The sequence below is a fragment of the Gopherus evgoodei genome, chromosome 1 (assembly GCF_007399415.2).
Source record: "Gopherus evgoodei ecotype Sinaloan lineage chromosome 1, rGopEvg1_v1.p, whole genome shotgun sequence".
Classification (NCBI taxonomy): Eukaryota; Metazoa; Chordata; order Testudines; family Testudinidae; genus Gopherus; species Gopherus evgoodei.
In genome coordinates, this window is record NC_044322.1 from 222972443 (window position 1) to 222996660 (window position 24218).

Below are 24218 nucleotides of genomic sequence, written 5' to 3' on the forward strand. Positions count from 1 at the left end.
AGGCCACCCAATGGTGACCTGGGTTAGAGATGAGTGGGAAACAGTTTTCCACATCCCATGGATATTTTCAAGAGATTGACTTTTTTAAAAAACCTTTTTTATTAAGGGCAAAGTTAGAATAAAATGTTCACATACTAAATCATACAATACTTGTCCTTTATTCAGGATCAGGTCAATATTCAAAGGCCAGGACAAAGATTCATCTCAAACTGGGATAAAAAGTTGAAATCTCAAAAATATTTGTGAACTGGAAAAAAATTGGTTCAGGACAAACTGAAATGATTTATTTAAATAATGGCAAAATGTCTCCTTTCACTTTTAACATTTTTTCTTTTTTATCCTTTTTCAGTATACCTATCTTAAATTTTACAACAGAAAGTAATTTCAAAATGGAAAAACAGATTTTTTTAAATGATGAAATGAAACATGTTGACAATTTCAGTCCCTACAACACTCCCATGAAGGAGAAATTGCAAACCCAGTTTGACAGACACAAAGGAAGGGAAGCTGTTTGACTTGCCAGTGGTCACCCAGGGAATCAATGGCAGAATTGGAAGTAAAACCCAGGTGTGACCCTAAGTGCCCCTGAATTCACACTCCATACACTATTGCAATGATGTTTGTTCAGAATATATCTCGTAAGGTATCACTTGAAAAGTAATAGCACGTTGGTCATTTATATCATTGTAAAATGCATGTGTTAACCTTATATGTGAAGTTATGGATTGATTCTGTATAATGTTACTAGAGGATGTGTAAGAAAACAGCCTAGCCTAGGTAAAGGTGATAAGTAGGTCTGCCCTAGACCAAAGAATATATGTTTACCTCTATTTAAATATTAGCCATGAAAAAAGCTATCAAGCAAACCTGCAGGGGTTTTCTTGAGTTTGAACTTGAGAGACAGAGAATTATCATGGCTCCTACATCTCAGAGAGATACAGGATACTGAATATGCCTTCCTAACTTTGAGAACAGAGACAATTATTTGGGACTATAAGGGACAGAAAGAGACTTCATCTTTATCTTACACCTAAGAAGACAGGGGAAACCAGCACCTTGTAATTCTATGGAAGATCCTGACTGAGAGACAATCAGCCAGGCTGGACTAAGAGTAGCTGGTGAGTGAAATCATCTTAAACAAAGACGGTGCTTTGCTAGACAAGATTTAGACTTTTAGGTGCATGTTTTCACTTTCATTTGCTTGTAGCCATCTCAACCTTTATTTCTTTTACTTGGCATCACTTAACCTATGTCCAGTTGTTAATAAACTTGTTTCAATCTAAACCAGCCCTATGCCATGTCTGAACTGAAGTAATTATTAGCTCCACTTAATGCGGCAAACTCCTAGTATTGTCTCTTTAAAGGAAGAAATGAACCTTATTGTATCTCTGAATGGTCAGCAGAGGGCTGGACACTTCAGAGTCCATGGTTTTGAGGAAATTCAGGAATGAGGTTGTGCTAGTATCACTTGGCTAGTAGTAACCAAGGCTGGTGGATACCAGAGTCTGGCTGTAGTATAACAAGCAGGCTATTGCAGTCCGAGCTGCTGAACCAGGTTTGCTCAACACACAGACACTCAGTGCATGCTTGTCTGCTGGCTGGGAGTGTCCAGACCGTGAACCACAGCAGCAGAGCACTTTTAGGCTTCCACAGGCACAGGGCAGACCAATGTCTCCCTGGTGTCGCTTGCATCCCATAATGTGACACCAAATCTCCTGACTCTCAACTCTGTGCTCTAATTCCAATGCCATGCTGCCTCTCAGTACAAACTGCTCATACTGGAACCAATAGCCAGCCAGTCCAACACATCTGTATTACATTTCCCAAAGTTTCTAGGCTTTCTGCTCTTGGGCTGGATTAGAAGCAGTGGCTTAGAGGTGACAGGCTTCCAGTGGCATTACCTGAACCCTGTATACTTTGGTTCCACAATGGACTGGGATTTCAGATAAAGATGTGTGTATTTGTGAATGCTAACATGCACACAGGCTCTTATGTCCACTCCACACAGTGCCTCTTCTCCCCACAAATGTTCCTAATCTCACAGATCCATGCAGGAAAAACACATTTTTTCTCCTGCCATCCACTATTACCTGAAAATTTGGCAGTAGCCATAGGTGTGGACAAACTCCCACCAAAGCCAGGACGGCCAAGGAAATCAGGGCTTGGTCTGACACTTCCACACACCACGGGCTGCCGCAGCCGAGAGTTGGTAAAAACCTTCATGCCCATCTCCTTCAAAATCAAAACAAACAGGACATCAACCACCTCGGCTTCCTGATACAGTTTGATTCCACTCTGCCCTCCTTCCCCATTCATAGCCTTCTAGTTACAGAGGAGTGGATAATACCACAAGTGAACAGTGCCCATCTAAACTCCAGGCTCTTCTTAGTGGTACTATTTCCCTCCCTCCCTCATCCTAGGGCCAGCTTCTCTCTCTTCTCCCATGAGGGTCTCTATGACATTTTCTGTGCCAATGTCAATGGGAGTTCCATGCATGTTAGAAATGCAGAATATGCCACAGGAATTCATACAGAGTGTGCACTACAAACACACAACACTCAAGACAGAGGAATTTGGTGCTGAATCTCTGAAGTAGGACAGTGACACCTGCTGTACAGTCAGAAACTACATTAATGGAGCTCTGAAAGGGGCCTATCTAGCCCTTTACCTGATGGCCAGTGCAGGATTCTTCTGTACTGTATTAGAAGTGCAGTTGGGTTTATATCACTTCCCTTGGGAGACCTGTCCACTGCCTTTCAGATAAAGAATCAGAGTCTACAGCTAGAAAATAAATTGAGTTATCTAGTCCCACCCCTCTGTTACTGCAGGACAGCCTTCACGTTGTGAGGCTCAGCTGGGAGGCTGGATATATGACAGCAGGAAATAAGATTGCACCACAGTTCAGGATTGGCTCTGGCTCTATACCCTGCCCTAGACTACAGATTTCATAACAGAGCTGAGGGCAAAACATTTCAAGGTTTCAAAATTTCTCACCATTCCACAATGGGACAAAACTAACATCTTTCAAAGGTGGTGCGTGTGTGAAAGAGAGAGAGAGAGAGAGCGAGAGAGAGAGAGAGAGAGAGAGAGAGAGAAAATAACCAGAGAGAGAAAACTCCATTCCAGAATCCCCAACAGCTTAGGGTTAGCGTCCTCACGCAGGACATGGGAAACCTGGGCTTGAGTCAGGACTCTGAATCAGTGTCAGTCTCTCTCTCTTTCTGGTGCAATGAATATTTAATCACTTCAACTAAGTGAAACAGCTACAATAGAAGAAACCCTTCCTCTAAAATGACCATCAGCCTGGCGGTTGAAGCACTCAGTGGGTATACGTAGACATAGGTTCCAGACCCTCCTCTGAATCAGGCAGAACATGGACTTCAAGCTGCATCTTCCACACTCCAGAAGAGTGTTGTAACCACTGGGCTACTCTGAGGTGGGCCTTTCTTTCTAGTTTTGACAAGAAATTCCATCCTGGACCTGATAAAACTTACCAACAACAGTTTTGTCAAAACCAACCCTTTCCACTGAAAATGTTCAGTTTTACAAATCGGCATTTTCTAATGAAAAAATGTTTCATAAAAAAATTCCTGATCAGCTTTCCCTGCCAATAGGACTAAGTGCAGGTGGACGTGTCAGCAGAAGAGGTTATACACCTGACACCAGGTGCCTGCTGCATTTCATGATTTGCAAGGGAGAAAACCAGGGAAGGCACTTAAATTTCACCTTCACCCCCACCCTTCCCTGCTCTCCTCTTCCACTGCTATCCAGGTGATAGTCCACTGTGGGCTGATTTAAAGAAATTCCAGCATGCCTGCCTTGAAATACTGATAGACATCTGGGCCGAAGTCAAAGGACACAGGGATGTAATACAAGCCATTGTGAAAGATGCTGTCAGCCGGGACACATGGCTCTTTGCTGTCATCTTCCAGATTCAGCCCATTGAAATAATAACCATACAACTCTTGCAAGGGATGTAGGTTGTAAACCTGTGAGAGAGGAAACAAAAACAGAACCTGTGTGTGGGGAGAGATCTGTACAGGGACTTGCACCAGGTAATGGCTGCTGCTAGGGGTGGGATACCAGTCTGGGTCTCTCATCCTTTGCCTTATCCTCTCCTGAACTCTCTTCAGTCTATCTTGCTCTGTTTTTATGTGTGGTGTCCAGGAAGGAGCACATGCCCTCAGGCAATATTGGGCTGTATTAGGATTGTCACACTGCTGGCTCATGATCCTCCATTGCAGCCTCCAGAAAGATTCTTTGTTAACCCTTAGAGCACTGCCTGATCCTAACATGTTACACACCTTCCTACCTGGGTGCTTCCTAAAGTTCAGAAGCGGGTGATTAATAGTTGTTGTGGCAAGAGGGTTCCTGATAGTGGGGAGGGCAAGATTCTTGCCTAAAGCAAACCTTGATTGGCTCTTACTTTCTCCCTGCTACAGGGAACCTCGCTCCTGCCCATAGTGCAGTATTCTTCATTGCAAGGCCCGTGAGCCAGTGGTAGCTCCCATCAACGCTAAATGCGGCTTGCTAAGTTCCCTCTAAATTACGCAGCTGTGCAGCTGGCTATAAATAGCTGCACAACAGCTCTAAAGAGCCACGCAACAGGGATCAGGAGAGGAGAGAGGTAGGGGGTGGGCGAGAACTGGAGAGGGGAGCAAGTTGGGGCTTGCAAGGCTGCTGTGGGCCTCTTCCCTGGCCCCGGAGCTAACTGCTGCTGAAGGGTGGAAAGGGGTCCCTTTTCCTAGAGGTTGGTGCTACCTGCCTGCAGGGGAGAGAGAGAGAGCCCCTTCCCCAGAGCTCTGTGCTGCCTGCCGGCAGGGAGAGGGCTGTGGGAGTCCTCTGGCCCCAATCCCAGGGCAGCATGCCAGCACCTCGAACTCCACATCCCCAGCCCCACTCCAGGGCCCTCACCCCTCCTGCCCCCGCATCCCAACACTCTGACCCAGCCCTGAGCCCCCCCCCCCGCACCCTTAACCCCTCATCCCCAGACCCACCCCACAGCCCTTACCACCATACCCCAACCCTTGGACCCAGCCCTGAGCCTCCTCCCACATCCCAAACCCTCATCCCCAGTCCCATCCCAGAGCCACACCCCCAGCCAGAGGGCTGAAAAGAAAACAGAGGAACAAATTGACCAGTGAACATTTGAACTGCCTTACTAGGATTGCGATGACAGATTACAAACACTGTATGAACAAAATCCAGAAGGAACAGGCACACTTTCGCTCATCCAGTTTTTAAAGTAAGTTTTGCATTATTCTGATCTTAAAAAGTTTACTTGCATAGGTGCCTTTTTAATTCCATATATTTTATAAAAGGAGTATCATTTAATTGTACAAGAAGATTTCATTTTAATTACATGAGTGGCTCTGTAATATTACATCATCAGGGAGTAGCAAGTAATGTGTTAATTTAGTAGTTCATGTGGCTCTTCCACTGAAGGTTTTTTGCCAAAGTGGCTCCCACTTCAAAACTAGTGAAGATCGGTGTCACAGTGTGATCTACCTCCACCTTCTGCTCAGGCTGCAGCTTAGCAGGAGGGAGGTGAAATGCACTGGGAGGGCATGTCTAAGCAGAGACAATTTGACATAGAATTGTAGAATCATAGAAATGTTGGGTTGGAACAGACCTCAAGAGGTCATCTGGTACATTTCTAGTGCTGGGGCAGGACTACGTAAACCTAGACCATCCCTGGCATGAGTTTGTTCAACTCATTCTTAAAAATTTCTAGTAATGGGGATTCTACAACATGCCTTGGAAGCCTGTTCCAGAGCTTAACTACCCTTATGGTTAGATTTTTTTTCTTAATATCTAACCTAAATCTCCCCTGCTGCATGTTGAGTCCATTACTTCTTGACTTACCTTCATTGGACATGGAGAATAATTGATCCCCATCAGGGCCGGTGCTACCATTAAGGCAAACTAGGCAGTTGCCTAGGGTGTCAAGATTTGGGGGTGCCAAAAAGCAGTGCCCTCCAATTTTTTTTACAGCAGTTTTTCCCCAAGCGCGCGGTCACTGCTCCACTTCTCCTGCCTGCCAGGCTTGCAGCGTATATCAGCTGTTTGAGGCCGCAAGCCTGGGATGAGAATTAGAGCAGGGGCGGCGTGCTCGGTGAGGACGCAGAGCAGAGGTGAGCTGGGGTGAGGAGGTACTGCACGGCTCCCTGGGAGATGGGGGAGCTGCCATGGTGGGGGGGACCCTCAGGACAGGGGGGAGGGCGCCTCAGGGTGGAGGTGGGGTGGGAAGCTTCCACAGGGCTGGGGGAGGGCGGGCGCAAGGTGGAAGTTTCGCCTAGGGAACGAAACTTCCTTGCACCGGCCCTGATCCCCATCATCTTTATAACAGTCCTTAACATATCGGAAGACTGTTATCAGGTCCCCTCTCAGTCTTCTTTTCTCAACACTAAACATGTAGTTTGTTTAACGTTTCCTCATCAGTCAGGTGTTCTAAACCATGTGTCCTTTTTGTGCTCTCCAGAACTGGACACCGTATTCCAGCTGAGGACTCACCATTGCTGAGTAGAGCGAGACATTTACTTCCCGTATCTTACATACAACACTCCTGTTAATACATCCTAGAATGATATTAGCCTTTTTTGCAGCTGCATTAGAGTGTTGACTGATATTCAGTTTGTGATCAACAATAACCCTCAGATCCTTTTCAGCAGTATGACCACCTAGCCGGTTGTTCACCATTTTGTAGTTGTGTATTTGATATTTCTTTCCTAACTGTACTTGTCTTTACTGAATTTCATCTTCCTGATTTCAAACCACTTATCTAATTTGTCAATATTGTTTTGAATTCAAATCCTGTCCTCCAAAGTGCTTGCAACGTCTCCCAGTTTGGTGTCATCTGCAAATTTTATAAGCTTTAGACACTCCATTATCCAAGTCATTAATGAAAATATTGAATAATACTTGACTCCGGGATAACCTCTGTGGGACCCCTCTGCATACTCTCTTCCAGTTTGACAGCAAGTCATCAAGCTTTAGATGACTTTCAACCTGTTGTGCCCCAAATTTAGAGTAATTTCATCTAAATCATATTTTCCTAGTTTGCTTATGAGAATGTGATGTAGGACTTGTCAAAAGCTTTGGTAAAGGTAAACTATATCACATCTACTGCTTCTTCCCTATCCAATAGGCCATGAACCTTGTCAAAGTAGTAAATTAGGTTGATCTGGCTGCTTTGTTCTTAGAAAATCCATGCTGGCTATTCTTTATAAGCCTGTTATCCTCTGGATGTTTACAAACCAATTGTTTAATAATTTCGTCCAGCAACTTTCCAAGCATCAAAGTACAATTTCCCAGATCCTCTGTTCCCTTTTTTAAAGATAAGTACTATATTTGCCCTTCTCCAGTCCTCTGGGTCCTTCCCTGTCCTCTGTTAGTTCTCAAAGATAATTGCTAATGGTTCTAAGATTGCTTCAGTTAGTTCCTTCAATACCTATAACTTATCTACATATTCTTTAATACGTTTCCCACAGTAGCCGGTGGAGGAGGGTGGGAGCAAGAGGCTCTGCCCATTAGGGAATGATGGGGTCTTTTGCCTCTCATGGAGTGTTTTTATAGGGGAGAGAAGTAAGGAATCAAACCACAGAACTGGGAAAGACCAGGCATGGGGAGGAAGGCAGCAGAGCTGCAGGGGATGGGAGAAGAGTATGGAGAGATAGAAGCCAAATGAATTTCAAAGAAAGCAGCACATTATCCTGGCCAGTGCTGGGTAGAGGACTTGAGGGCTTACAGTCTCAGCAGACAGTTCTCGCTCAGGCCTCAAGAGCAGCACGCTCTCATCCACAGCCCGCAGAGCGCAGTGGGAGTTGGCTGAAGCTTCAAGGTGGAGGCTGACATTAGAGGCTGGGAGCCCCTGCTTCTTGGAGAACTGCAACTGGACCTGGAATTGAGCAGAGGTGTCAGATGGGTTAAATCCTGCCCCTCAAGGGACTGCTGTGAGTGAGTATAGGTCCTGTGGCAAGATGGATGGGCCTCTACCCATCGCCACAACCTCATTCTTCTTTCTGCAGGATGAAGAAGACAGAATCTCCTAGGAGTCCCTGTCCTAGGGCCAGAAGTGACCGTGAAGGCCCTGTTCTTCTCACCATCTCTGGCAACCCACATAGGGCCTGCCATCCTGTGTATCCCAACTTTTACCTCTTGCCACTTTCTTTTTTTTTAATGTCTTCAGGCCAAGACCACTGCCCCCTCAAAAGCCCTGGAAAGCCAGAGCAGCTAGAGGAATAAAGTAAACACACCTTTGCCTCCCCTAATGTAAGTGCTTACGGTGCTATTTTCTCTTCCCATGAAATTTATTTATGTATCTGCAATAAGCACTTTGTGTCTGTTGCAAACAAACCGCTTCTTTATTTTCTTCCCTCTAATAATAGACATATCCAGCTTCAGTTTATGGACTTTGGATAATGTAGTCCAGCAGGTAATTTCCAGTATTAAAATCACACTATAATTAGAATTGCAAACAAAATCTTATTAGCCAAATTGTTCTCTCAGTTACACTGGGATGAATTAAGTGTAACTCACATCAGAGTCAGTGTAAGATAGAACAGAATTTGGCCCTAATGTGCAAATATTACTGCACTACACTGCCTTTCCTTTAAACTGAAATCCTGAAAAAAATAAATTAGATGAGCTGTAAAAGTTTATAACAACATTCAAACTGATCTATAATTAGAATTATCACAGCCATTTTAAAATGTTACTCCCCAATAAATTCCCAGGTGACGTAAATATTTAGATAATGAATAAAGTTTAAACGGCTCCTAAGTGATTTAGGAGCATTTGAAAATGTGAACTCTTAGCTCCAAACCTATTTGTGTGTTCATGGAACAGTCAGTGTGATTCTACTCTTACTCTCTCAGCAGTAGGCAGAGCTGAAGAAAATCACTGATTTTTTGGTTTGGTGGCTGAACGGAACAATAATTAAAAAAAAGATTAGTTTTCAACAGTAGATTTGTTTTTTGTTTTTTTCCTCACTGAAACAAAAAGCCAAAACCAACCTGAGGGAGTCAAATGAAATGTTTTAAATGTCAAACTCAAAACATTTCCAAATGAAACAAATTAAAAACATATGTACTATTTTGATGCTTCTGAAATTTTTGTTTTTAGTCTCAACTATTCACCATATTCAACCTGAGTTCACAAATAATGTCAGTGCTCTGAAAAATACATTTTTGGCAAATTTACTATTTGCTGAAAAATATTCACCCAGCTATAACTGCATAGAAATATATCATGGCATTAAAATATACTGAGTACAATGGGATTTGGCCAACAGAGTAACACATGTTCCCTACCTTGAAGAATTGACTATTGGATAAACAAGACATGGGATAAGAGTTGAAGGTAGAGAGGTGCAGATCAGTTTAGGAAGGATTCCTGGAAGAAGTGGATTTTAAGAGAGAATGGGCACTTGGGGGGCAGGAGATGAGAGCCAGGGGTAAGCAGGGTGGGGAAGTATAGCAAAGGCATGAGACTGAGTGGAAAAGGAGATGAATGGCACAGTAAGAGAAGATCAGAAACAGCACAAGGAATGAGAAGGTAAGATTGGAGCAGACATGCAGGGGGGGAAATAAAGGTCTCCCATAGGAAAAAACTATACAGCCATAGAAACATCTTATGTTCACTCACCTTGTTCTTGAAGCACTTCTCAATCTGGAATCTGGCACTGTCGGCTACTAGCTCCCTGGCAGGGTGCACGGTGTAGACCAGCATTCGGGCAGCAGGAGCCAGCTTCTCACTGACAGTGAGCGGGATGGAGAAAGTGCCTTTTAGAGATGCTGAGAAGAAAGGGACAATTCAAAAGAGAATCACAGAGAAACTGTTCTAGAAGCTGCAATCCTAGCTGGGATGTGTGTAAAATGGGAAGGGGACTGAGATGGTATATAAAGGAAATACTGTGGAGATGGACTGATATGGTTGTGGGTTTGGATTCAGATTCAGATGCCATCAAAGTTAAAATTAGGGTTTGAAGGTGTATCCAGAATCCAGTCAGATTCCAGAACAGAATTCAGATCCAACATCCCAATGGCTGACATCTCACAAGACGTACTATTTCCTTATTCTCTTAGCCACACTCTGCATCTCCTCAGGAGTTTTCTTCTGGGAGGATCTCCATAGGCCATTACTTCCCCAGGGGTGACATAGGCTGCTTCCCCCCATTGCCTTTGTGAAGAGTTTGATGGGATGGGCAGCCATTCTTAATTCAACAGGGGTCTTCTAGGTGATGATTACCAGCCTGACTCCACCACACACACATGTGGGGAGAGGTGCTATGCTAGTCCTGCCTGCTGCACAGATTCCAGAAGCTCTGCCTCATTCCCTATTTCTCATTATCTTTGCATCAAAAACTATACTTGCCACCACTGGTGCTGACATGCTGTTTGCCACTGAGGACAATCTTGCCCTTCGCCATCACCTGTGCACAGAAAGACACCATGAGATGGGAGACAATAGGGGATGGGGGAACAACCCAGTCTGATAATGGGAAGCATGCAGTTAGGATTGTTTTAACTGTTTGACTCAATATGAAGTCAGGTATAGCATATCCAGGGGTAGATAGGTTAGATTTTCCACACACAGATACAATCCTGTCAAACCACCACATTCCTGTCCCTGCTTTTGTAGTCCTGTTTGCCAGGCTGTGCAGCAACGTGAATCAAGGAAGAGTTTAGCCTAGAAAGCATCTCTGCTATCTATAACCAAGTAGATCAATCACTTGAGATATTGGTGCTTGGGGCTTTGCTGGGCAGATCCCAGACCAAGATCTTTTCGGGACTCACAGAAGCCACCTGGCACTTACCACATGGTAGAATTTCACACTGGTGATCTTCCTGTAACTGTATTTGTTCAGGACATAGTGCACTGTGATTGACCTCTGCTGTCCACAGCTAAACTCCTTCGGCTCCAACTTGATCTTCACAAAGCTATTAGTCCGGGAGTAGAAGCGCTGGACAGAGTAATAGGCCTCAGGATAGTAAGGTATCAACCAACCACCTGCATTGCAGTTGTCGTTGGTTTTATATATCGCCTGACAAGAAAAGGGGAAAGGGAGAAAAGAGCAAACTGATGTTTCACTGGGGAGGCAGTGGAAACAGGAAGTCACTGCCACAAATAAGAGACTGAAATTCACAAGCCATTGATAAAGCATTTTATCTAAAGCTAACTGCCCAGGTAATGTAAGTGACAGCAGACCATCTCTAGCAACATGGAGAGAGGTGACAGAAAAAGCAGAAAAATGCCAAAAGAAGCAGAAGAAAAACCAATCTGTGAAACTCACAATCACTTTGTAGACAAGATACAAAGAAAAGGGGTGGGAAAAAAGGAGAAAAAGGCTAAATCAATCAATTCCCTTTTTTCTTCAAATCCCAACAGTTTGCCTCACTGCTCCTGTCCAGCATGTCCTCTCTTACCAATGGTCAGCTAATGCTTGAGATATTATAGGGCACACAAAAGCTGCTGTATTTACTTCTATAATCATTGCAATAACTGAGATATTTAGCTCACTACTTTATAAGGTGCTTTGTGATCACTGGGGCATGAAAGGAGCCAAAGAAAGCACAGTTCATCACCAGAATACAATCCACATCCCATCCTCTTTGGACACGGGTTCTAGGCAATGGGTGAAGAGCAGCCCTCCCTCTTCCCAACACAGTACCTCTCATGGGAATACAACCTTTCCCCATTAGCTCTTCAGGTACTCACCCTCAGGGTAAACTGAGGATTGAACATTTCAGAAGTGTCAATTGAAAACTGAACGGTGCCATTCCCATCTGTGGTATAGTTGCCCACATTCTTGTCATTGAGGAGCAGCTGAACAACCTCATTTGCCATGGGCGAGTCATCCTCATTTACCAGTTTGATCTAAAGGAAAAGGGGATGTGAGGGTCTCAGGGAGGTAGAAGACCAATGTTAAGTTCCTAATCCATTTGAGTATGGATATGTGTGTTTTGCCTGTGTTTGTTTTCTATGTAATACAACCCTACCACCAAAAACAAATATCCAAGAGTTAAAATGGCTATCACAACATCATGGCAGCCATCCTAGCCTGTGTAGAATTTCCTCAGGTGCACTGCTTCACTTACACTACACACAATTCCCTCCACTCCCGCCATCCCCTGCCTGCTCACTCCCCACTCCTCATTCCTAGTGTAAGGGCACACATTTCTCATTTACCTTCTTCTTCGTGGCCAAGGACTCCTTCCCACTTGCTGGACACCTTCTTCTTTCATCTCTGGATTTTGAACCCACTCAAGCTTCCAGCCACTATGTGCCCTGGTTCTAATCCCACATCCTTGCTATTCATATGTTAGACTGTGAGCTGTTTGGGAAATGTAGAGTTTACATAACCCCTTATTCCATTAGCTAGACTCCAGAAGCCTAGTAATTGAATTGTGTTTTGAGTCTGTGTGCATGCGTGCATGTGTTCAAGAATAATAATAGTGTGGCTCTTTTTCAGAATGTAATGCCATCCAACGGGAGCCAGAAAACCCAGAACTAGATTGTATGGTAAATAAAAATGGCATTTCATTATACTCTATTGCCAGGGTGCTGGGATCCAACTTAAATTACCAGCAGGTAACAAGCTATCTCCCTGTTCAGGATCCCTGGAGCATAAAGTAATGAAGTAGAGTTGGGAACCAAAGACCTAATCTGACTTTTGTCTTTCCTGGGAAAAAGCATTGCATTAGAAAACATCAGCTGATGATAAACTCATTTTTTCCTTACTGTATACAAAGACAGTTGTGTTTAAAAATGTATTAGCAGTAGAGATGATCAAAACTTTTTAACAAAAAGGGTTTTCACTGAAAAATTGGATTTTGCCAAAAAAATTTTTATACGAAAATTAATTTGATGAAACTTTCATTTTTCAAAAATTAGAAAATGAATCATTTGAAGATATGCCTGTAATTTTGGTACTTTCCCATACTTTTAAAATGATTTTTTTTTAAAATGCCTACCTTCTTTCAGTTTGTTTTAGGAATGGGATTGGTGTTTGCCTTGGGAGCGTCTTTCTTTTGTTTCATTTTGTCTGGTTAGTTGCTTTCACTCGGTTGGAGGGTGAGGTGGAGTTCCCTCTCTTTTTTCCCTTTCTCTAGTTTTCCATTGGAAAAAGTGTGCAAATGGGGGAGGGGGAGGACTAAAAAGCAAGGGGGAGTAGTACTTGAACTTCTAAAAGTGAAAGACAACACCTGCAGAGAAAGTAACACTTTCACTTTTAAAAGTAATACTTTAACACACTCTCTCTCTCTCTCTCTCAAGGTATGTTTACACAGCAATGTAAACCTAGGGTTAGTAGGGCTTAAGTCAGCTGACCTATTTCAGGGAATCCTGGGCTTGAGCATCTACATTTCATTTTAACCTTGACTTAAGAATTTGTTGACTGGTGCTCAGACCTAGGGCTCTGGTGTCCAAACTGCAACTCACAGACCTGTGTGAAAGTAAGCATATTGCAAAGTGCCTAGCCCCCCACCCCACCCCCAATGTAGCCCTAGGAATGTGCTACATTGTGGGAAAACTCCACTGCCCACGCTGTTTCCTAACTATGGTGATACTAGGAATTCAGATGCCCACAAGGAGCACATGAATTACATAAACTGCTCCTTTGGTAACTGTCTTAGTAGAAAGAACAGGAGTACTTGTGGCGCCTTAGAGACTAACAAATTTATTTGAGCACAAGCTTTCGGATGCATCCAATGAAGTTGGGCTGTAGCCCATGAAAGCTTATGCTCAAATAAATGTGTTAGTCTCTAAGGTGCCACAAGTACTCCTGTTTTTTTTGCGGATACAGACTAACACAGCTGCTACTCTGAAATTTGTCTCAGTAGAATAACTGCACAATTTGAGAAGGCTTTATACCAGAGGGTCTCAAACTAGGGGGAGGTCACAAGGTTATTACATGGGGGCAGGAGCGGCGCCAGGGTTTTTGGCGCCCTAGGCAGGGGTCCTTCCTCGCTCCCGGTCATTGGCGGCAATTCTGTGGCAGAGGTGGTCCTTCCACGCTCCCGGTCTTCGGGGCACTTCAGCGGCGGGTCCCGGAGGGAGTGAATGACCTGGCGCAGAATTGCCGACGATGACCTAGAGCGCGGAAGGACCCCCCACCGCTGAATTGCCGCCGAGGGTGGCAAAATGCCGCCCTCCCAAATCCTGGTGCCCTAGGCAACCACCTAGGTCACCTAAATGGAAGCGCCGGCCCTGCATGGGGGGTCACGAGCTGTCAGCCTCCACCCCAATCTCCACTTTGCATCCAGAATTTATAATGGTATTAAATATATTAAAAAGTGTTTTTAATTTATAAGGGGGGGGTTGCACTCAGAAGCTTGCTATGTGAAAGGGATCACCAGTACAAAAGTCTGAGAACTACTGCTTCATACTGTACTACCATCTAATCTGAGAATGGAGATCTCCACCTCTAGGCTGAGTCACGGTGGCAGGACAATGCCCATGTGCACCTGTTCTGAGGATAATTAGGGCATCAGGATCCAGGGATGTCAAATTATTAAAATGAAACTGCAGTTCTTAATTTCTGAAATTGGGATGTCCAATGAAGGTGTTTTTGTTTGGTTGTTTATTTATTTTTGTCTGTTTGCTTAAAAGTTTGACATAAAATGTAGGTTTCAGGAGAAAAACACACCCACACACCCACACCTCAGCCTCATTGCTGCCAGCTATGCTGTCGTGAAATCTATCCCCAGGGCTTTGGGTGCAGTGTGCTCCAGCACTCCCTAGGGATCCCTGACTCCTGCCCCAGCCGCACTCCAAAAGGCAGGGATAAGGGACATATAGGAGCCTGCAAGGGAGTTTAGGGGCTGGTTCCCACATGCTGACAGTGTGCACTGCCTGAATGCCCCTGCACATGCAGCCTCAGGGATGGCAGGGGGCCAGAGAGTAAAGTGGGGACCTGGCTGAGCGGAGTGGGGAGCTCTGTTGCTCCCCCTTCCTTCAGGATCACCACTTGGTCCCACTCCGCTCTCTGGCCCTTGCTCCAGAGCTCCCCTGCCCTCCCTGAGGCAGAGTGGGCAGGGGTGCCCAGGCTGTGTGCACTGTCAGGGTGGCAAGTGTGAGCCAGCCCCACAACTTCCCCACAGGGAAGAGGTAGCCAGGGCTGCCACCATGGGAGGCTGTGGCCTGGCCAGTGGCGGATTACCGTACAGGCCCGTACAGGGGCCTCAGCTAATTTGGAGGCCACACAGGCTCACTGGCACTGTGGTCCCACCCCACTGCTCCTTACCACCCCCCAGCCTCTGCCCTGCTCCTCTGACCTACTCCTTCTCTTCCCCCTGAGGCCACATCCCTGCCAGGCTGGAAGACGGACGGAGCCTGTGTAGAGAGTGAATGAGTATATTCCCCCCAACCCCCATGAGGAGCTGGGTAAGCCCCCTCTCCCACACATGGAGCCAGCCTGAGCTACTTGCCCAAGCTCCCTCCTCCCCTGTAAAGGCTTGGGCTGAGTCCCAACTCTCCCTCGAGTCCCTTTTTGGCAAAACTGAGGATTTGTACTATTTACTCTTGCCAGTTTGTGATCAGTTGACCCTAGACCAGGGATCCCCAAACTTTTCCAGTTGTGCCCCCCGCTTACCTGGTCTGCATGCCTCAGGGAGCCAGAGCTAGAGCTGGGAGCAGGAGCCAGAGTTGTGGGGGGGGCTTCAGTTGGGGTCCAGGAGTAGGCCCATGGCCAGAGGTACGGTTGGGGTGAGGCCAGGAGCACAGCCACTGCTGGAGTTGGCGGCAGGGCTGGAGTAGGTCCAGAATGGACCTGGGGGTAGAGCAGGGATGGGTGGCATTCCCTCCCCACTCCCTGTGGAGGCTAATCTACTGTACCTTCCACCCGAATATTCCTCTGTGTCCCCCTAAGGCAGTGCACCCCACAGTTTGGGGACCACTGTCCTAGGCTGTGGTAAAAGCCATCAAAGGAGCCTGGGCAGCTGTGGGGAATCCCAGACCCTCCACCTGCCCTGGGCAGGGGAGCAGAGTGCTCAAGGCTCCCCACAGCAGCTCTTACCATGGCCAAGCCTGTGGCCAGACCGGGGGTGGAGCCTTGGGAGAAGAGGAGGGTCAGGGCCCCATGGCAGAAAGGGATGTAGGGGGCCCCCAATGTTCTTTTTACCCAGAGCTCCAATACATCTTAATCCGTCTCTGGCTGTGGGGAAGCTTTGGGGCTGTCTACCACTCGCCCAGTACTAGCCCAATGCATTCTGCCCAGTATATACTGCCCCAGGGGGGGCTAGGAGCAAGGGCCAGAGAGCAAAGTGAGGACCAAATGCTACCCTGCAAGGAGAGGGAATGGCAGGGCTCCCAACTCAGGGACAGATGACTCCCAACATCCTGGCAGCTGGAAGCTGCTTCCCCTTGTCACTTCTGCTCCCTGTTTGTGGCAAGCTCCACAAGCAGCGAGGAGGAACTGGAGAAGGAAGGGGGAGCGCACTCAGACAAGCAGTAATGGCAGGCTGGCTTCCTGCAGTGCTGCTCCTCTGGCCCCTGGAACACCGGGATACATCCGGAGGACTTCCAGAGTCTGAGTCAAGGGGGGGCTACATGCCAACAGGAAAGCAATAGGGCTAAAACCTTAGGTCCCAGTTTAACATGGGCTCAGCCCCTCCAGCTCTGCAGGCTCCTGTGACCATGGTCAGAGCCCTTTGTTTGCACAGTTAGTGTGGACACAAGAGGGGTTTGACTTGAGCCTAGGCTCAAGCTCAGATATACACTGCTCTGTCAACATACATTGAACTTTTGCCAGTGAAAAAAATTAAAAAGAGAAAATAATTCTTTTTCCAACTTTATCTTACTTTAATTTGCCCCTTCCTTCTTCTAGTTGAAAAAAACAGAATTTTAAAAATGGAGCATTTTCTCCACCATAACAAAATGAAAAATTTTCAGATAAAATTTAATTAAAACAAAAACTGTTGTTTTCCAACATTAAAAAAAAACAGCTTTAATTAGCTCCAGTTAACTGGTCATAGCCAAAGCTCTGGGGTGGGGGGGAAAACTTAAATCACATTTGACATGCCGTTAAAATCATGTTAGTTAATGTTTTTTTAAACACAAAATATTTTCCTCATTATAGACAAGATCTCAGAACAAAGGCAGTAAACTCATTGGTAGTCAGAGATTCCCATCGAATAGCTGAAGAACTGAGCTGTAGCCAAGGATGGACAAATAATTCTTTTGTTTTAAACTGTGCAGTCTAATTAGAAAGAATGAAGCTTTGGGGAAGAAAACCTCCAAAAGTCTTTCACCAAAGGTCACATTGCTGGACCCCAATACACACCTACCTCATAGACCCGTTCTATCACCCAGGATACAGTAGTTTGTCCTAGAGGATCCTTTGCTGCTGGCCTACCTGTCCAAAGTAAGGAATTTCCCTTTTGTAGGATTGATCCATGTTCTCAAACCTCACACTGCCCAGGACCTGGGTTATGGAAATGTAGGCAGAGCCTGTAAGCTGCACACCTGCAGGACAGGCCCAGGATGAAGATGAGACATTAATTAGTCTTGAATTTAACATTATTTAAATAAATAGAGACAAATTAACCAACTAAGTGTTTGCCTTCGAAATAGTTTGTCACTGTGTTTATAAAATGGATCTTCTCTGGGAATTAGAGTGACCAGACAGCAAATGTGAAAAATCAGGATGGGGGTTAGCAGGTAATAGGAGCCTGTATAAGAAAAAGACCCAAAAATCAGGACTGTCACTATAAAATTAAACAAAGGATTAAACAAAGACTGTGAATGGCTTGCCAATTACAAAACCAGTTTCTCCTCCCTTGGTTTTCACACCTCAACTGCTAGAACAGGGCCTCATCCTCCCTGATTGAACTAACCTCATTATCTCTAGCTTGCCTGCATATATATACCTGCCCCTGGAAATTTCCACTACATGCATCTGACGAAGTGGGTATTCACCCACAAAAGCTCATGCTCCAAAACGTCTGTTAGTCTATAAGGTGCCAAAGGATTCTTTGCTGCTTTTACAGATCCAGACTAACATGGCTACCCCTCTGATACTATAAAATTGGGACATCTGGTCACCCTACTGGGAATTAAACCTTGCTCTGGGCAGCCAAAGCCTTGACCCACAGAGCAGCCTTTCTCTCCCCAACACCCTTTTCCATTGTACCTCAGTCTCTGACTGATTGAATGGTGTTACCTGTTCCTTTCTCTGTCACGATTGCTTTCACATCAAGGTTCATCTGGTACCCAGAGCGATTAAGCTCAAAGATCTTGGAGCTGAAGACCTGGGAGATGCAGCCATCCTTCCCCATCTGAGAAGGAAGGGAACAGTCAGTGAGTAGGGAAAGAGCCAAGTTCTGTGCAGGGTTAGGAGAACTGGGGATCTTCTTGCCAAAGGGGGCAAAGAGGGTGTTGGCTTACTCCATTAAGCAAAGATAACAGTAGAATATTCATACAAAAGACCATTATGATATACTTGTGCCTGGCTTAGCTGGTAGGTCTCTTGTCTCTGGGTCAGCGGAACCTGGGTACAGATTCCTCACTAAGACTTGGGCTCCTATCCATTGCTGACTCTCTGGGGCTATGCCCAATGCCTGGAAACACTGCATTGTTAGAATCTGCCCTCTGGACTTTAAACAAGCTCCCTGCCATTCTATCCTGTATTGAAGAAGGCACTGAGTGCTAACACTGCAGGACAGCAATGCCGGATGGCAGACCGTGCTGTTTTAAAGGTCCTGTTTTTTCAGGGAGAGGTTGGGAGCAGTTCTCACTCTTCCTGAAGAGAAGCCGTCTTATGCTACTTGGAGCAGTTCTCACTCTACCTGGAGAGAACCCAGTGTCTTGGTCAACATCCCTTCTCCCCATGAGACAGATTCTAATATGTTTAACTAGTGCACACAACCATCTCAATATTATTTCAATGAAGGATATTTCCTCTATGAATCTGGAAGTACCTTTATCTAGATTGTGGCTAGTTCCTAAGATGCCTGGAGCCCTAGAGACACTGGCATTTTAGATTAGACAGATATTTAGCCAGTGAGTTCCATGTAACCAAGGACCCCATCAGCCCCGGATATATTGGGGAAATTCTCTGTGATTCTATCCCAAAGCTATCCACTCACCCAAAGAACACACCCCACTCACATATAGGTGGAGAAGAGTCAAAACTAGTTAAAATACAATTTATGTTCAAAGATCAAGAGAAGATTGGGGAGAGAAGGCAAAGATAATAATAATATAAAGCTCTTCTCTAGCACTTTTTCCCATAGATCTCAAAGCATCTTACAAAGGAGACCAGTATCATTATCCCCACCTTACTGATAGGGAAACTGAAGCACAGAGTGATGAAGTGACTTGCTCAAGGTCACAAAGCAGGCCAGTGACAGAGCAGAGATGAGAACCCAGGTCTCCTGAGTCTCAGTCCTGTGCTTTCTGCATTAGAAGGGAGGAATGAAGGGAGAGAAAAAGAGGAAAGGCAGGAAGGAAAGGAATCTTTTCTAAATGGCTATTGTGTATCATACATTTTTGGTAACAGATTGACAAAGTGGATCTCTCTTGCAGTTTCCATACAAACTGAAATCCCTGCACACACTGAGCTGGACTCTCCCCTCGACAGGCTGGCCAAAGGTGTACCTGGTGGAGGAGAAAACACAACAGTGAATTAGGGGCTCAAGAGACTGACCTGAGCTAATGTGCAGCTACAGACCTAGGACCCGCACCACGCCTGGGAACCCAGAGAAGGGAGTATTTTTGTGTGCTTTCTGGCTAGATTTCTGAATACTGCAGAAAGGTTAATTACCTGTGACCAGCAATGGTGTGAATTTTCATGCCAACATCTGTACACCTTTCAGTGTCTGAGGACATTGCAGCTGAATTTATTCCTTAGCATCTCCATTGCCCCATACTCATTTGTTCTAATAAAACATCCTATCATTTCCTCAAACAGGGAAATCTGTGCCCCATGAAGCGGCCTCCACATTGCTCTTAGAACAGTGATTCCCAGCCTTTCTATGATGCAGCCCTTTCCCTCCATGTCCCCATGCATCTGCTATCTTCATTCCTTTGTCCTGCTTGTTTTCTCTCTCATTTCTCCTTTTCATCTTGCCTTTTTTCCTTTTCAATGCATTTAACATTTTCTTTGCTTTCGCTGTTGTTTATTGCCAACTCCCCTCTTTTCTCCGCAGTCCACCAGCAGCTCCTGCCCTTCCTTAGGACCTCACTCACTTGATGCTTCAACTTGATGCCACCTGAGGCTGAGGTGAGTGATGCACCAGCAGAGCAGAGAAGTTGTAGCTGCTTCATTAGCCTGTTGCCACATTCATGTAAGCAGAGCTGAGTGAATAAGGGATTTTTCAGTTTGCTAGCCATTCCAAAAAATCAGGGGGAAAAATATCTGTATTAGATAGAATGGACAATGAAAATTTTCACATTTTTTGGCAATTAAAAAGTCAACAAAAATTGTTTCAATTTCAAGAATTTACTAAAAAAAATTTTAAAAAGGAAATTTCTAAACAAAACATTGTTTTTAATCAAAAATAGAAATGTTTTATTTCCAAAATGTCAGAACAAAATGTTTGAATGTTTTCATATCTTTGAGTGAATTTAAACTGACATGAATATACAAAATGTTTTAGTGTCTTTGAATTGGCATGTTTTATTGGGAAAAAGTTCAGATTGAGATATTTTGCCAGGCTCTACATAGCCAGGACCACAAGAGGAGCAGGAAAGGAAGATGGTTGGCCGTCAAAGAGCTACTTGTCATTTGATTTGCAGACTCAGCAGCATGTTGCAGAGTGTGGGGGACAATGATTGGGGGTCCAAGACCTTTCTCTGGCCATGCTGATCCAGACCTCTGCCCTGTGGTCTCCCCTAAAACAGTTTAGCATCCCCCTCATTAGTAAACATTGTTTCACAGACACTTGATTCTCTTCTGCAGTGCAGTTCAGTTTCCCACAGATGAGCTCTAAAGCTTCCTGTGCAATAATCTATTTCCCTAAAGGTACAGAAAGTGGGTATACTGTTGTCCAGGCCTTTGGGCCATCCGCTCTGGAATACTTTGATGACAGTTGCATCAGTTTTGCAATAGACCCAGGTCTGAACCAAACCCAGAATCTGAGCAACTCTCTGAGCTTTGGGAAGTTTAAATGCAATCTTAAGCCTACCTCTACTTTTTAAACTTCATATTTTAAAAATCACTGCTACCAACATTTGGGGCCCAATTTCTCTATGGGGTGAGTCCACTGATGTCCTGGGATGAAGCTGACCTTCTGAGGCAGAGGAAGGCAAATCAACTCCCCTTGATGACAGTTGGGCCAGGATTTCACCTTTAGATTTGATGTAATAATCTCCTTGTGTGAGAGTTACTCAGCCCATTTAAAGGACTGAACCCAACTGTTCTCAGCTACACTGGATAGCGTCAGCTCAGGGACCCATAGCCTGCTTGGATGCTGAATCCATTGCTGGGCTTTAACTCCTTGCTACTGGCTGGCTTACAGAGTCTACTCCTAAAATAACCACTGGGGAGGGGTGAGCCCATCCCAAGGGGCCAGTGAGAAAGCAGATAATGTTGTGTACAACCCACCATACACCCGTGCAAACTATAAGATTCCCATCCACCCACAAGCCAGAGGAACACAAATAAGTGTAGGCTGCTGCCCCCAAAATCAATATTGATCAGCATCTTCTGATGGCCTGATTGCTTTGTCCTCCTCCCCCTCTTCTGATATGTCGGCCCTCATGTCTGTCTCTCTGGGAAGGTCTCACCTTGCCCCCAGCCTCTCTGCAACATTGTATCAGATACTTACACACCACAAACTTTCACTGTCAAATCAGGATTCAGGACTGAGACGCTTTTTGGTGCATTGACCGTAACTTCAAACTTTGGTAGCACTAGTTTGGAGGGGAAAAGGCACATTAGCTCCTAGGCGAGAAATGGACCATCAAAGTTGTTTAGTTACTACTAACACACAGCAAGTGGGAACTAGAGTGCTCTGAATTGAGTTGGTGAAAGGGACCAAGAAAATGATCTAACACTTGGGGATTGTGGTGAAAATGCTCCACTAGCTATCAGTAAACCTGACATACAAGTAATGGATTTGCTCTGAGGTGCTACTTAAGGAAGGATAAGCCATAAAACAAGCAGTGTTTAGACTTCTCACTATGTGCTGAGAAAGCTAGTGAGTGCTGCTAGGATAAAGGTTAGTTCCTAGTGCCAACCGTTAATGTTTGTAATTCAAGTTTCATAAGCTGCCTAGGAGGAGTTTTTTCACAGCCTGCACCTAGATGAGATGTTTAACTTCTGTTCTTTGGCTTTTTACTATTTTTCTTCTCTCTAGTTCTCAAATGCACATTTATTAAAGACAACTAGTGTCAGAATGTCTCTGGGAAGAAAAAAGGGGCAAAAAGGGGAGAACAAGTGGAGTTCAATTGCTGAAAGATACCTAGAGACATAGAGCATATGCTGCAGTCATATGATGTGACTGCAGTGCATGTAGATCAAAGCTAGCCAGAGTAGCAATAGTAGTGAAGCCTCAGCAGTGGAGAGGTAGCGAGGGAGTTGCCTGGGTTAACCACACCCACTCAAGACCCTGGATCCATACTCTAGCAGCTGCAGCCCCTACTGATAGCTAGCTCAAAGCTAGCTCAGGGATGTCTACACAGGCTGCAGTCATACTTCCTGATTGCAGTAAGAACAGTCCAAAAGAAGGACTTGTGCAGGGCTGCAGTCTTGGTCCAAAGACCTGGCAAACTGGGGTCAGTACCTTTGGCAGGTTGAGTATGGTGCATTGCTGTTAAAATGTATCTCTTGTGAGAGATATCCCCAATGCAAAAACCTTAGCTCCTAATAACCAAGACTTGGGGTTGTTAAAAGTGCAAACCCTGGATCTAGATGGATTTCTAGATTTTGAATTCTGCAAACAGACTTTGTCTTTAGAGTGGGCTGAACCAGAAGCCAGAACAGAACACCCTGGAATTTGCAGTGTAACTGGACCACAAACTAAGATCTTGTGCAGAAGGGAGTGTGGGCCTGTTCTGTTGAGTCATCCCAGGCTCAGGCACTCAAACCTTGTATGAAAATCCAGGATAATTTCTGGTGGCTCTAATTTGGTTGAGAATGTCCCTCTGGGCCAGAATGAACTAAGACAGAGGCAGTCCTAGAAACAAATCCAAGGAAGGGCCATGCTTCGGGATGAAGTTTAGTCTGAAGTTTGGGTCTGCAGGTAACTCATGAACAAATTTGTATTGTTCTTGAGTTACTTTCAGACCCAGACTCCAAAGATGAGGTGAGTCTGGACACCAGCTCAGGTCTCTAGACTCCACTGAGGACAGGGTAGAGACTTGGTCCATTCACAAGGGAGTCAGGAGACTCACAGATAGCAATCCAAACTTTTGTGGGGGGGTTGCAATTTGGGTCTAACTATGACAGATTGGGCCCTACTCCAAGTATTTTTTCCTAGTGCAAACAATAGTAACAGCAGGTGTTACCATATTTCTCCACAGAGAATGAGTGACGAGTGCTGGATCCTGATTTCTTTTCCACGTTGATTTGGTAGTTGCCCAGCATTGGCTCTTTGATTAACTGGAATGTGAGCTGGACGATGGCCACCTGAGATGTCACATTCAGCCACTGGAAGATTCGATTGCCCTGAGGATCCTAGGGGACAGAGGGAGCAGGAAGATAGGCACAAACACAACTAGTTTATTTTTCTTAAAGGAAGCCTGGTGCGTTAATGAGCCTCCATCTAGCTGACATTTCCCAGAATGGGTAGCCTGTCTCCTGTTGACACAGAACTTAATGTTTTCCTATTAGCACATGCAACAGGAATCAAAGACGCAAAGTAAGTTGTTGTCATACCTATATGTGACACTAATCAATGCTGTCTATAGTAAATATCAGAGGGCAAGTCTATACTACAATGCTACATCAGCACAGCTGCAGTGCTACAGATTCACTGCTGTAGCATGCCTGGTGAAGATACTCTATGTCAACAGGAGAGTGCTTTCCTGGCAGCAATAATTCCTCCACTTCTGCAAGATGCAGAAGCTATGTCAGTGGGAGAGCATCTCCTGCTGACACAGCACCGGTGTGGACAGTGCTTAGTTCAATATAATCTATGTTGCTCAGTGGGGAGGGGGGTCTTTTTTCACATCCCTGAGTGACATAAGTTACATCGACTTAAGTGGTACTGTAGAGCAGCCCTAAGTCTTCTAGCTCTTTCCACCTTACAAATTTGTTGCTAGTTGAATTTAGCCTG

The 24218-nt window shown here is 45.1% G+C and overlaps 1 protein-coding gene across 1 annotated transcript in view; it reads right to left on the reverse strand.

Annotated features, from left to right (window-relative positions):
• LOC115646742 (ovostatin-like) overlaps nt 1-24218 on the reverse strand; it is a 60109-nt gene that overhangs the window by 30572 nt on the left and 5319 nt on the right. Inside the window, exons 6-17 of the mRNA XM_030552968.1 lie at nt 23449-23617; nt 21768-21852; nt 19485-19596; nt 18161-18275; nt 17354-17463; nt 11719-11877; nt 10817-11044; nt 10375-10432; nt 9646-9794; nt 7748-7897; nt 3819-3989; nt 2091-2232 (exon numbers count right to left, since the gene is read on the reverse strand). Coding sequence (XP_030408828.1) covers nt 2091-2232; nt 3819-3989; nt 7748-7897; nt 9646-9794; nt 10375-10432; nt 10817-11044; nt 11719-11877; nt 17354-17463; nt 18161-18275; nt 19485-19596; nt 21768-21852; nt 23449-23617 — 1648 coding nt within the window. The remainder of the gene's footprint in view (nt 1-2090; nt 2233-3818; nt 3990-7747; nt 7898-9645; nt 9795-10374; nt 10433-10816; nt 11045-11718; nt 11878-17353; nt 17464-18160; nt 18276-19484; nt 19597-21767; nt 21853-23448; nt 23618-24218) is intronic.